The sequence below is a fragment of the Ictalurus furcatus genome, chromosome 5, assembly GCF_023375685.1.
Source record: "Ictalurus furcatus strain D&B chromosome 5, Billie_1.0, whole genome shotgun sequence".
NCBI lineage: Eukaryota > Metazoa > Chordata > Actinopteri > Siluriformes > Ictaluridae > Ictalurus > Ictalurus furcatus.
Genome location: NC_071259.1, coordinates 25,432,366 through 25,447,521, shown reverse-complemented (window position 1 = coordinate 25,447,521; position 15,156 = coordinate 25,432,366). Strand labels below are relative to the sequence as shown.

General features: G+C 38.8%; 1 protein-coding gene across 2 annotated transcripts in view; it reads right to left on the bottom strand.

The window, feature by feature from the left end:
* The window catches only part of nphp4 (nephronophthisis 4), a 208,992-nt gene that overhangs the window by 126,244 nt on the left and 67,592 nt on the right, over positions 1-15,156 (bottom strand). For both annotated transcript variants that reach the window (XM_053625420.1, XM_053625421.1), the window contains exons 7-8: positions 9,366-9,526; positions 5,125-5,239 (exon numbers count right to left, since the gene is read on the bottom strand). In XM_053625420.1, coding sequence (XP_053481395.1) covers positions 5,125-5,239; positions 9,366-9,526 — 276 coding nt within the window. The remainder of the gene's footprint in view (positions 1-5,124; positions 5,240-9,365; positions 9,527-15,156) is intronic.

Sequence of the window (15,156 nt, the reverse complement as noted above, 5' to 3'; positions counted from 1 at the left end):
AGAAGTCTGCTCATTCAGCAATAGGTTTATGTTTGTCATTACCCTATCTGTGCTGAAAAAAAATAAAAAAAATTATATATATATATATATATATATATATATATATATATATATATATATATATATATATATATATATATATATATATATATGTTTTTTTTTTCCTTAACACTGCATATTTGCTTGAAATGGGTTAGGGTTAGGGACAGACAGATGTTCAACCGGCCCAAAAGGACCCATGTCACACCCCTCTTCATCTGCTTCCACTGGCTTCCTGTAGCCGCCATATCAAATTCAAGGCCTTGATGCTCATGTACAAGACCTTGTCTGGATCAGCACCCCCCTACCTCAACACTGAAAGCTTACGTTCCCTCACGCAATCTGCTATTGGTTAATGACTGACACTTAGTAGTGTCTACTCAGCGTGACTCTGTCAATCTGTCACTATCTTCAAAAAACAGCTAAAGACCCACCTCTTCCGTGAGTAAGTAACTAACCTCTAAGACGCCAACCCCACATTATCCTTAAAAAAAAATAAAATAAATAATTAAAAAACCACAACAACTCTGGCTCTTACATCTCTACTCTGCGCACTTTGCTTCTCTAGAACTCAATTAAAAAATCTTGTACAGTAGCACTACTTGTATTGTTCTCCGCTTGATATATCGCTTTGCTTGTATTTCCTCATTTGAAAGTAGCTTTGGATAAAAGCCTCTGCTAAATGAATAAATGTAAATGTTCACTCTAAATAAACCTGATACATAGCAATATGGTTATTTCCATGTAACAAAGATCCTTCCATTAATTCTTCAAAAAAATGAACTAATATCAAGAAATACCATATTTTCATGGTACTTTAAACCACCATCCCCATGTTTTTCATTTGAACTTGTTACTAGGAGAGCGATGCTCAGAAATCCCAGCGCTATGACGTGTTGACAGCTGATGTAATTAAAAGTCCGGCACTTTAAAGCTTTTTCACAGAGCTTTCTGCTTGAACACATTTTTAACCAATCAGACAGTTGGATTCTAAACTCAGAGCAGTGAAAAGCCTGCTGTCTCTGTGCTGCAGTTATTCCTGCTATATTCGTCAGCACAGTGACATCCACGATATCATCCTTTAACACGAGCTAAAAATACAGAATCCCACGCAATTTGTCTCTCTCCCACGTCCTTTCCCTCCCTTCATAAAACATTTACACATGCCTTTTTTTTAAAAATAGTTCTGAAAGTCTCATTTGAGAGCAGAGTAGTGAGAGAAAAATTATGGATTCTGAACATTTCATATACACAATATAACATACGATGACAAACGGTGTAGAGTGTAGGGTGGGAATCAATTTAAACATGTAGGAAACATTGTGTACAGGTTTCCCTTCTCATCACTGCTGGAGCGAATTGCTATATGGAGCATGCAGTTAGCTATTAGCTGAACGCCGGCTTGTTTTCTCCCTTTAATTGGAGACTCCTGTGACCTGAGCCAGTGGAAAATGGAAGCGCCGCCATGCTAACAGCATCCATGCTGCCGGCACACCGCAGTGAAATTTCACCTACGCACATAATTGACTGAAGCTCTTCCATGACTTAAGTGAGGTGACGTGCGTTCATAAAACAGTCTGCGCCATGTGGCGAAAGAAAACAAGCTCTTAGGGGACATGTTGCTTTATACAATGTGCATCTCTTTCTTTTGTGTGGAAGGGTGGGTATGTGTCAGATTGGACTGCAATAGGTTTGTAATGAGGCTCTAGTGGGGCATGTGTGGGAGGGTGTTTGTGTGTGTGCTGTCAGGTTGCAGTAGGGTGTGTGTTTGTGTTTGTATTCTTGGCCTGTTGTGTACCTGGTCTCAGGTTGTGTGTGAGTGCAGTGTCCTGCTACAGTCATACAATAGGGTCCAACAACTCTGAGTCCACTACCATTGTTTTATTGATCGTTTATCCCACACTGTTAAATTAGATTTCCATTCATTCGTTGCTAAAGTAAGGAAATGAAGTTTATTCTTATTTACTAAAAAAATGCAAGATTCATAGAACCGTAATAATTAAAGTTATTTATTGGTTATTATGCAGCAATTATTAGGTGTTGATCAGTACATGATGATTAGTCTGTCAGGGTGTCCAAAACTATACTTGGGCAGTATTCAAAAGCAGAAGGGATATCAAATTCTATAGCTTGTTAGCAAATTCAACCACCTCTGTTGTCAAGTACTGGAGCTAATATACAACCCATACGAATACCTCAAACCATCAGATATATGCGCACAGAGGAGCAGTGCAAAAACACAACCCACGTAAAAAAGATAACGCCGCAAGTAACTTGCAGTTTTGTGTTTCAAACAGAGATGGCGATAGAGAGGCAAAAGTTCAGTACTGCAGCTTTAAAAATAGCTATTTGTTCAATTAGCAACAATGATTATGTAGATAGATAGAATTAAAATCCCCAAGAACCACCAATGTTCACAGAATTTTGATTGACAGGGCACATATCTAACTGCAAACCTTTTCCGATCAGCAAACATGCGAGATTAATTATCTCGTTTACTCACCACTAAGCATTCAACGTGTCACAGTATTCAGAATTGCACCCTTCAAAATTCTGAAACTTGTAGCCGGAAAAGTGTACAAACGATATCAGATGTTCTGTCGCCTGTGGGCTGTTGATATCTTGGCAATCCAGGCAATATTGTGACCTATTGCTGTCTTCAAAGATTCTGTTATTAAACTGCTCCATTGTGCTTTAAAAAGAGGATGCCAGAGTCGAAAAGTTTGACAGAAAGCACTCTGATGTGAGCATTCATAATGCAACAGGAGTATAATTGTAGGATATGGTATGGGGCAGGACTTCAGGAATTCAAGTCTGCATGGCACAAGATGGTGGAGAAATCTATAAGGACAGCCAACAGTGAACCCTTGGAAGTTGAACACTAGCTATGAAAGAACATGCTAAAATGAAGCACTATAGGATATTATAGTACATGTGTTCGCAAAATATTGCTTCAAACTCTCTCACAGCTCTAGGGTCCGTAGTTTGAACCTAAACTTGTGTTACTGACTGTGTGGAGTTTCTCTGTTTACTCTCCCCATGTCTATGTATTTTTCCTCTGGGTTCTCCAGTCTCCACCCACCTCCCACAAACATGCCAGCTATGCTAAATTGCCCATAGGTATAAATAAGTGAGTTGTTAATGTTCATTATGGTCTGTGATGTTCTGGTGTCCCATCCAGGGTGTATTCCTGCCTCATGCCGAGTGTTCCCAAGAGAAGCTCTGGATCCACCATGTCCCAGACAGGATAAAGCGGTTACTGAAGATGAACGAATGCTGTAAACTCAACGTTTTCTATCGGATGCCAAAATGTCCTTGCAAGCAGTCCAACACGCTGACGCATGAGAAAACATTAACAGCAGAGCTCTTTGTTTTGGAGACACCTTCCATGGTAGGGGTATACCATTAGTGTTAATGTGAACATTCGGGTGAAACAGATGGACATACGGTGTCTGAGAATAAAAACAAAAACCAGGATATTCTGAAAATTGTCAGAGTTTCCCAAACAGCTACTCAACAGTATGTGTAGGTTTCAATTCTGAATGAACCAGTATCAAGTGAAATTTGTTCATTGTTGATAAACGATGGAATAAAACAGTTCTTGGCTCAACATTCAGACTTCTGGACCATGTACGTGGCATCAGTCTATAATGAGGACTCCCTGTAGATTAACCTGCTGAAGCACAGTGCTGTGATTGTGTGGGTTTTATTATGGAAGCACTAATCCAGAGAGGATCCATGTAGGAGCACAACTGAGAGCTAAGAAGAGCAGTGGGAACCTGCTGGGATCACTACAGACCTGCTATCTGCAATCCCATAGTCCGCCTCCTCTGTTCGTCTCTTTCTTTCTCCCTCTTTCTTTACAATGTGTGTATTTACTGAGGCTCTCTTGCCAGGGATGGCTGTTTAATTTCCTCTGGGACAGACACACTAATACACCAGAGAGAAGGAGACAGACAGAGGGAGACAGACTGAAACAGCAAAAATTGAGTAAAGCAGAGTGAAAGGAGGAGAGACATAAAATAAAAAGAATAATAAAAAAAAAAAGAGTAGTTGAGACATCTTTTAGATCCCCTTTCTCACCTGTATAGGTGTGTGTGTGTGTGTGTAACAAGCAGCACATTCCTACACCTCTCCCTATGGGGCTTTGATTCAATAACACAGCTGCCACCATGTATTTCATACAGTGTGTTCCTTCATCTTAAACATACTGAACTCATACTTCATAGTATAGCGTAAAGGGACCTAAGCCTGCTTTTAAACAGGTGTGACAGGATGAAATGTTGCTCTAGCTGCAGATTTATGGGAATGCACACACTGAAGTCTCTGAAAGACTTCACAACTGAGATCCCTACTTTCAGTCTGATCACATTATACAGTCTTTTAAACCACTGCCAGATTCATCCTGATGTTCTGTTTCTTTCCGGAGCTTTCTACACCTTCTGCTGTGGTGTATGATTCCGCATAGATACCCTCAAGATTTGTACTTCCCAAAACCTGTTTATGCCCATGACTCACCCTTGCTTCAGTGCGTAATCTAGCTTGGATATTGTACCTCAGTGTTAACAAGTTGGACCCAAACACCAATCTATATATAATCAGCGTCAGCCAAACAACAACAACAACAACAAAAAAAAAAAAACCCCAAAAAAACCCAACCAAAAATCACACTTTTTGTATTTCAGTGGCACATTCAATAAAGCATAGCTGGTGGTATGGCTTTTACTTCACTTTTATGGAATCAACACAAACTCACAAGGCTACATGAAAGCTTATAACCAGGTGCAATAGTATAAATAACTACAATACTGTACCATCTGTTCTACTTCTTTTTTCCCCCCCATTTACTTTTACTCTTTTATCTTTCTATATTTATTCTTTTTGTTCTGTTTTTCAAGTTTTTATTTGCATCACTTGTTGTGTCTATCAGATTTTATTTTGGTTCAACCATTGTTATGCTGTGTTATTTATGCATTCCTTTTACTCTTTTCTCCTTTGTAGTGCTGCTTTGAGACTATTCTGACTGTGAAACGTGCTATACAAACAGAGCCAACCTGATTTAACACTTGGATAAACGCGTGTTACCTTCCCATCTCTGGCAAGGGGAACGGAGAAGGCGTACTCCAGCAGGAAGAGCAAACTGAAGGCTGGGTGCCTTATCATTCTCAGCTCCACGTTACCTTGTAGCATCAGGACGGAACTGGGGGAGAGAGAGAGATGGCCATGAATGCTCAGCACATGCATTATCAGCCAGCAAAACTCAAACTGTGTGTGTCTACCACGATTAAAGAGATCTATTTACTGTGGTGACTCACAGCAGATGCTCAGAGTCCTGATTCATTCATGTCTGTTATATCACAGTAAGCAGTTTGTACTGCCGCCACACCCTCGTGCTTCAAACAGTACTACTTATTTAAATGTTTTCTGTTTTGTTTTTTGTTTTTTTCTCTCCAAAAATTAACATATTTTTCCACAATTGCCCCTCATGGCTGAAGGGTATGGCACATGTATTTGTACTGTATAACAGTAAAACGCTTTTAAAGAACAGAACAGAAAACCAGCTTAGTCAAAACTCAATGGACGGGCAGTCTGTGGGACACAAGTACATTTACAGACTTGTCTCATGCCTTCATGTTTCGGGTCATTGTCTTTCACAGATTTTCTTCAAGTCCCAGGTAGTATCTAGATTCTCCCTGAGATCAAGCTCAACATAGGGATGAAACTCACCAGGTGATGAGCCATACCTGGATATTTCCTCATACGTATAAAACCTGGCATTTAGGCTAACGAGTTCTTGGTTGCATCACACAATAAAATCTTTTTTTTTTTTTTTTTTTTTTTTCATGGTCTGAGAATAATTTCTGTGTTTTTCTGACAACCTCCAAGAGAATGTAATGTGCCTTTTACTAAGAAATAGCTTGTTTGGCTTTTCTACCTCTGGTGGTTTGTTCAGTTTGGTTGGACAGTAAGCTCAAGGAAAAATCTTCAAACCTGTAGAAATGTTTTGCTACCTTTTCCTCAGATCTTTTCCTTGTTACAATCCTTGATCAGAAGTCTGTAAACAATTACCTTGGTCACTTTATATAAGCAGAGGTGTGGCTTCCAAATCAAATCTGATCAACTGAACTTATCACATGTAAACTTTAATCAGAAAGCTCTAAAAGACATCAACATTCAAAAACTTATAATACTAAAGTCATGACTTAAGGTTTTTTTAAAGCCCATTTTCTCACAATTTAGTTATTTTCAAATTCCCACCCACCTACTAACTCTTCCCTGCCATGACAACTACCAACCAGGAAGGTTAAAGGCTAGCACATGTGTCCTCAGAGACATGTGAAGCCAGCCACTGCACCTTTTTGAACTACTACTGTTCGTGCTATATCACAAGGCCCACAGATGTGTCGCTCTAATTGGCAGACGACATAGTAACACTTGAATAAAGACAGCACAAATAAATTTGCTGTTGGACTCCCTGGTCATCTACAGACGATTTCAAAAACATATTACTGCTGTACCATTTGGAAGCTGAATACTTTCTAAATGCACTATACATGAGAGATTAGGTTTTTTTTTTTTTTTTTTTTTTTTTTTTAAGTAAAGTAGCAATGTAAAGCAATGTAGGAGTGCAACTAACTTACTATTTAAAATGTTTTTTTTTTTTTTTTTTTTTTTTTTAATTCAGCTGTAGTTTATAAAGACACTATTTTTGCTAATCTATCCTGTTAAAGCATGTACACTAAACATGGCTTTAACAAATTAAATAGCTGCAGAGAGAACCAAACTCATTAGTGGCCAATCGAGCCCAGCGTGGAAAGAGCGATGAGAGATTACAGTTGTGTACGGGGCTAGGATCCCACCCTTAAACAACCACTTGGCACTAATGAGGGAAATAATTGACTCATGAATAAGCAGGAAGTGTGCTGAAATAACTACATGTGTAAGCCGGTAAGCTTGTGTAGTGGTATCACTGTGCATATAATTATTAGGGGAATAAAATAGGGCAGTGGTGACTCGATGGGTAAGGATTTGGGCTGTTGGCCTACTGATTAAAAGGTCATGAGTTAAAACCTAGCCTCAGTTGTTTCCTGTGCCAATTAAGTCCCTTTGGATAGGAAACAGCAATCAAATGAGGTAAATATACATGTAAAAAAAAAAAAAAATCCCCTCCTCATCTCTTTATGGAGTCCCAGTAATGATAAGAATATGTCACAGTTTTGACCTGGGCTGATTCCCCACTAGGAAAATAGCTTATTTTGGTGCTGTTTTTATTGAAAAAGAAAACCTAAAACAGCCAACAGATTTGTTTTAAGCTTCTGAGGTTACGGTTGGGTATAGGCATTGCATTATTTAAATATAGTAGCACATCAGTGGAAATACATTACAGTGAGAGAATAATTTGTATTTGTGTGTGTGTGTGTGTGTGTGTGTGTGTGTGTGACTTTAGTGGAATAAATTTCTAAAGAGAGGCATACAGTAGATCTCAGGGGTCTTAAGGAGTCAAAATTTAATATACATTTAATTAGTGTAAGTAAATATATTAAAGCGGGTCTTGGAGCTCCCTGGAAAGTGTCGTGAGGTTAAGGGAATTTATTTTTTATGCATTTGTGCAATCCAAAGCTGGACATCTACACACTCAGACATAGAAATTGATAGAGCTTTTTCTTTTATTTGGAGGGCTATGTTACAGTCCCTCTAGGGAAAGGGGAAAAAGAGAAAAAAAAAAAAAACAAGCAGAAGGATTTGAAATACTCAAAATGAACACCGTTTCAATCTGCCAGGGCTCTGCAATAGACCATACAAACAACCTACTGGTTTCCAAACTGGGTACATGAATGGGCACAGATGTGCTAGAAGAAAGATAATGAGGAAAAACAATTAGAAGACTGCCATATTAAAGTTTGGCACAATTAGTGCTACTATACATCTGCAGTGTAGAAATCTATTAATTCCCCCAAAACACCTGTCATGTTTTCGTCATGCATGACAGTCTGGCATGGCTAATTTGATCCCAACAGTCTGCTTTCACCTTTCTTTCATGCTCTCTCTCACACATACACACCCAGTCATCAAGATGGTGGCAGTGTCGAGCTGTAAACGTATTGTTAATTAATCACATTCTCTGTTCGACACCCCGAGAACTGCGTCGGCTCCTCCATGCCAGACTCCTGCACCCTAAACTAGCCGTAAATGACAGGAAGCTGCGGTTGGTCTCCCGTTAGCACGTAGCTGCAACACGTTCTGGTGTGAACTTCGAGATCTTGCACGTCAGAGGCGAAGAGCTGAAAGGAAGTCGTGAGAGACAACATAAGGGAGATGTCAGTTCACTCTCTCTCTACTGTTCGTCTTCTCCTCATGCTCGTCAGGATTTAAATATAGCCCTGTTTCCAGGCATGTTGGTGCACACGAGCTGTATGAAAGTTCGGCACTCTGTTCTTGACTTTTTCACCTCGTGGCATTTCTGCTGGGCTGACATCCAGCACGAGCTAATGAAGCAAAGCTTAAAGCAAAAGTGGCCGCAGAGGGGATCCTCATCTGGCCAAAGTGAAAACGTCTGAAAATGCATTTCTGAAATCAGATTAGGTTTGTGCCATACATTATTTATGGCTCACACAGAAGAATTCATATCTGCTATCAATTAGAAGGTGTGATGAATGAAAAGATTGAGGCAAAGGTAACTCAGGTGCAGGGAAGGTAGAGCATGAGGGGAGTGGAGGGGAAAAAAAAGTTTTAAAAAAAAAAGTTTAAGGATTCTGCTGTGATAAGAAGTCAACTAGTATAAATCTACTGTAAAGATGAATACCAGAAGACGTAAGACCTTAGGAATAGTGATAAGTGGAGAGAACTGAGTGAGGTCAGGTCAGTATTTATATTTGACACTGAAAATTTCAGATGCAGTAGTGTTTTGTTCAAGAATGTAAAAAAGAAAAAAGTTCTATACAACACTCAAAAGAGAATCTTCTACTGGTGGGAAGTCTGGACTTGGTCCCTTGGAAGAAGCTCTGGTGGATGGCTTCACATATTTTTGTTAGTTCTTACTGAACAGAAATGGTAGCTGCCATATGATAGGTCTCACGTAGCTAGCATGTACAAACTTGATAACTAATATGGGAAAACATTGGAGGGGAAAAAAAAGTAATGGCATTCCTCTTTGAAACATTTGTCTATGAAGGTCCATCCATGAATTTTTCGAATATTGAAAACCCTTCCAAAACCTACACAGTTGGGATTATACTACCAGTCTAATAGTTCTGAATTACACGATATTAACAGACATGTTTTATGGGGAAATTAATTTCAGAATTTTATCTGGAAAATTGACCCACCTGTGTGTCTCTGTAGAACTCTGTTTAAGGCCACCGCTTCCCCCAGCCATGTGCTCTAGCACCATCACCTGAGGTCCATCCACCCAGCACAGGCCATTATGGACACCGATGTGCAGCCTTCTCTCTTGCACCACCACCGACCGCACCTCCGCACCCACTCTCTAAAGAGTGAACCCACACACCGACACGTATGAGCAAACATGATGACCTTATCTCTTTAGGTTCACAACATAGTAAAACTAAACTAATCTCCATCTCAAGTGCTAGCACTATAGAAAAAGCATACTATATTGAGAGACACATTAAAACGTTTCTCATTAGTGATGACTGCAGCTACAACAACACAAAAACAAGTGCGTTACTGCCAGTGACCTACGCACAACCTTTTCATCATCTCTATTTATCGTATTGTTATTCATTTATACGGTTAATGTTAAATTAATGCTTGTAGGCTTAATGCACATATGTAGTGCTAAAGATGACAGTTTCATACAGAAAAATATTTTATATATTTTTACATATCATGTCACATCATATTACATTATATTACATGATATTATATTATATTACATTATATATCATATTACATTATATTATAAAAATATTTAATATTTATGCAAGGCACTATAGAGGTCTTGGGATGCTCTTTGATAGTATGTCTGACTGGTTTCTCGTTTCTCGTGATGGTAAGTGTGTAGAAATAATAAACACGTGCGGAGCACATGTGACAGATTCAACTCGACACAACACACCCAATGAGTCACACACACATTCCACATCAATTATATGCGTGTTTAGCGAGCAGGAGCATCTCCTTTGGCAAGCCTTGTTTGTGTTTAAATCTCAGAGGAGAATGGAGCAATGTGCGCTTGTCATGGCCACATGATTGTGTTGAGATCCTGTCAGTTCTGTCCTCTGGGGTTCTCTGTGCTTTATCGATCAGCTCTCTCCTCTGCTTCTAATCAAAGCAGGACTTATTTTCTTTTAAAAGAAGTGCATGTTGTAGCACTGACCGAAGAGAAAGAAGCGGTGCGGAAAACAGCCAGAAGAAAAACCGAGCCATTTGCATATTTATGTAAACCAGATTTAAACAAAGCGAGTCTGCACGGACTAATCTCAAGAATTACACTACTTTGCTACACCATGATTCCCAGACTTACTGACTGACCGAAAGATTCTTAATTCAAAACTGTTATTGGTTAATAAATATACTGGTAAATAAGTACTTATATAAAGACTTTGGTTTTCTTTGGTTTAGCCCACGCTAATTAAGTTAATAAAACTGTGTTGAATGTCTTGTTTCAAAGAAGGATTTCAAGTAGAAAAGGAAAACCTTCAGAAGAACCAAAAAAAAAAACAAAAAAAAAAACAATGATTATTTCTCCCCCTTTTCCCCAGCAGTAAAAATTAGTTATATCCTGTGTTAAGAAATAATTCAGATCTTGTTCATAGTAAGAAGTTTATGCTATAATACCTGCAGCTGTTAAAGCTGTCAAAACAAAAACAACTGACTTAGTCTAAATTTTTTTAACCCCTTTTCTTCCTGATTATATTCCTGATATTCCCACCTATCACACAACATCTAACAACTAAGTAGATTAAAGGCAAGAACATGCTTCATCTGAGACACGTGAGGCCAGCCACCACATGTTTCGACCTGTTACTCATGCTGCGTCACAGGGAAGCTGAGCACTCAGAGGAAAGTGCTATCTGCCCTCTTCTGCATACATGAGTTTACAGACACCAACGATTGGTTAGTGTTGCTGTCATTGACAGGGGTGAGAGAGTATTGCTCCTCACACCCAGAGAAAACAACCAATTTTGCTCTCTTGAACTCCGAGGTCTTTTTCTGTTGCACCATTTAGTAGCCCCACATATTAGTTATTGACCTTGGCCTGTACTCAACATGTAACTCTTGAAATTATATTAAAAAATGACCTACTGTCCTTTTTTTTATCTAATTCATAGTTACATACAGTGCTGTGGAACATCCATGAAACAAGTTAGTTCCTGATATAATTTATGCCATTTATAACAGTAGTCATTTCCTCACCAGCCTTTTGTGTTCTCTTGTGATGATAATAAGCCAAAAAAAGACACCAAACCCAAAAAACGCAGCTTGTCATGTTACAGAGAATCCACAAAGCCCTCCAAATTGAAGATTTTCCCATGTCGGAAAACTTCGTCATAATTATTGGTTTACCTCTGATTGTTACAAGGCGCTGAATTTGGAGACCCCTTCCAACAAAGTTAAATAAATGTCTCCTCACAGAAAAGTTCCCCATATCAACAATTACGTACATTTTTACCAATTTGTGTGACGCATCTATCAAAAAAACTCCAATATATTAGAAGGAGTAAATTAACATAAACCTGTGTAATGGATGAATTACAGCTGGAACTACTGTCAGAGCCATGCTATCACACCTTCTGACCAATCAGAATTGAGAATTCAACAGGACTGTAATACAAGATAGAAATCAAAAAGACCTCCATTGTTCCATTGGCTGGATAAAATGTATGTGTGAGGAGCTTTAATAGGTTTTTAAGGATGCCTATTTTCTGTACCAGCCAAAAAAATAAAGAGAAAGAAAGAGAGAGTATTTATTTCAAAATGTCTGCTCTATGGTTTTGGATATTTTCTTCCATGAATACTACCTTCTATCAAAGGATGTTAAACAGAAAACCTGGCTAAAACACTAAACATCAATTGTCTGAGCTCTTGCACTTGTCCATTAATCAAAATCCCTCCATGTTTACCAAACATATTTGTGAAAGAGGACACCAGCACCACCGCAGCATGGCTCTACAGTCAGACACCTGCTGCTGCTAAGATGTATTAACTGCTAAGCTCGGTGGCAGAAGCAGTCAGAAGTTGTTTATCACAGTGGTGGGTTTATGTGAGCCTGCGTTCAAGATGAACAGCGTTTCTCGAACACTTTTCCTCTGGCTGCTTTCTACCCAGGCCTCCCACGCACTCGCTTCTCCAATTAGTATATCAATTGTGCTAAGGGTTTATATGCAGGGCTACAGAGAAAGCGAACGAACACACCCTACTCTAAACTATGATTCATACAGCAGAAGCAGCAGTCAGCAAGAAGAGCGCCAAAACCTCTCATCAAGTAGACATAATGCAATTTAGACCTTGGTTTAGTTAAGGGAGAATGGGACATGTGACTCACAAGGTATTATGAAACCATGGCTTTGGCTTAAGCAAGCAAGAAAGCAAGCAAGCAAGCAATCCCAGAAAACGTGCTTAAAGGTATGGGGAAAGGACGAGCTCTGTCCTTCATAGCGTTTATTAAATCCTATGATTTACAAAATCATGCCTTTGATTGAACAGTCTATTTGAATCAGAGCAACCTAGCCTCCTGTGATTATTTTATAACTCGGCAAGTTGATACAAGTCTAGCCAAATGGGCTTTTATAGTCATTCCTCTATATATCTTGTATACCGTTTCTCCAAGACCATGGTGCAACCCTGGACAATATACACAAGACTATATTATATTATATATATATATATATAGTGCAAATACACAACAGTGTGACACGAGTGCAGGACAATAAATACACAGAACAGATCAATAGACGCACAGGACAATAAATACATAGAACATGGGCTGTAAACTGTAAACTATTTTGTAGCGTAGCAGCAATAAGTATAACAGCAATATTGGCAGCAAAAACAAGCTCCATAATAAAAAGTGACTGATGCAGCTTTGTAAAGTGAAGGTGTGCAATGTAGGTACATTTAGGTAGAACCGGCACACAATCCACAGAGTCGGTGACTTTTTTCAGTAGTATTTAAACACTCGCATTTAACACAATAGAAAATACAAACTACATCATGTACCAACAGTTATTTGTATACACAACTTAATGTGGCTACGAAATACTAAATTGAGGTCATGGAATAGTAATGTGTGCAAAGGATATAGGCTATGTATCACACTGTTAACTTTTTGTTTTAAGTTGTCAGATGCATAAAATAGTGCCACTCTTGTAAATTTGATGAGCACTCCTGATAAGAAAATGTGCCCACGGTTTGAAAGATAAGTTGAACGAGTAGCCATTTGCTACACTTATAGCTCACTTTATATAAGTGGAACTCATACTTTCATCCATAAAATATTCAGTCCTCGAGATAAGCAATGCCTCCAGTTAAGATGCTGCCTCAGATCCATGTCTCCCATGACTTTAACTGAATTAATAGTGTCATATTTTTGTATTTAATGCTGCCACAATATGGAATTCCATGGTATTTTTTGAGCGACTTTTCAGTGGCTGCTTTAACAGGGTCAGGGTCGCAACGGATCCGGAGCCTATCCCGGGAACACCGGGTGTAAGATGGGATGCTAGTCCATCGCAGGGCACCATGCACACACTCAGGGGCAATTTAACATACCCAATCAACCTAAACCTACATCGGAGAACATGAGAAACTCCACATAGACAGTAACCTGGGCTCAGGAACAAACCCAGGATCCTGAAGCCATGAGGAGGTGACGTTAACCCTCTGCACCACCATTACACCCGAGTATTTTGACAGATTTATCTTTCGTTTTAATTGAAATACTTTGCTTAATATTTAATGTAGCACTTTGGTTTGCCATCAAACAAGCGTTTCTGATATTTTACACTCTGATCTCTGGGACATTAAGGTATTCGAGGAGACGCATCAAGTAATTAAATCAGGAAGTGTTGTGACTGGCTTCAGCAAATGCCTGCCACGAATGCCAGCAATTTAAAAGAGCAGCGGAGACTCAATTGCATTAATAAACTCATTAGAATTCAAGATGCTGTTGTATTTGGCTTTCTTCATGACTGAGTTGGATCTTCCTCTTCATTTTGTGGGATTTCTCAATAAATCATGAGAAAAGAAAGATAGAAAAGGGCACACACTTCAGTGGACAGCCTTACCATTATTTTCCCTTCTCAAACCAGAAGAAGAACACGGTCCATGTTTAGTGAATGCTTTAATTTAAGAATAGACAACTTTAAATTGTTGTCTGTAGCTATTTAAGGACAGTCATAGAGTCATAGTTTCAGCATAAGATGCTGACATGCTCATAGCAGCTTACATTTCCAGGTTGTTATGCACTGCTTCCTCCATTTATCACAGGCAATTTCCTCCCTACAGGAGGGCTTCACTCAGAGGTCTCCAGACACCAGGGATCAAGTGGGACAAGACACACAACCCAAACTCTTCCTTTCATCCGTAAAACCATTATGACTGGGTGTGGTATAAGTTTCAAAAGTTTTCCAGTTCTAACAACACAAACCAGAACCAGGTGACAAGAAACAATATGAAGATATAATATTAATATTTAACTACATTATATTATTATACTCTTTTATGGGAGTATTAAAAGAGCATTGGGATAATCATTTCACTTTTATAATACATACCAACTTATTGCACGTCTACTACATACAGTTGTGAGTTGTGCTGATAAATTTGCATACCCCTTGCAGAAGCTGCAAGATGTTAATAATTTTTTAAAAAAAAAGTAGTAGTTTTTTTTTATTTAGTACTGCCCTGAATAAGCTATTTCACATTACAGATGTTTGCATATATCCACAAGACACAATAATAACTGAATTTACACAAATGAACCCGCTCAAAAGTTTACATACGCTTGATTCTTAATACGACTGTTTTTATGTTTTGTGATAGTTGTTCGTGAGTCCCTTGTTTGTCCTGATCAGTTAAACTCCACACTGTTCTTCAGAAAAATCCTCCAGGTCCTGCACATTCTTCACTTTTCCAGAATTTTCTGCATATTTG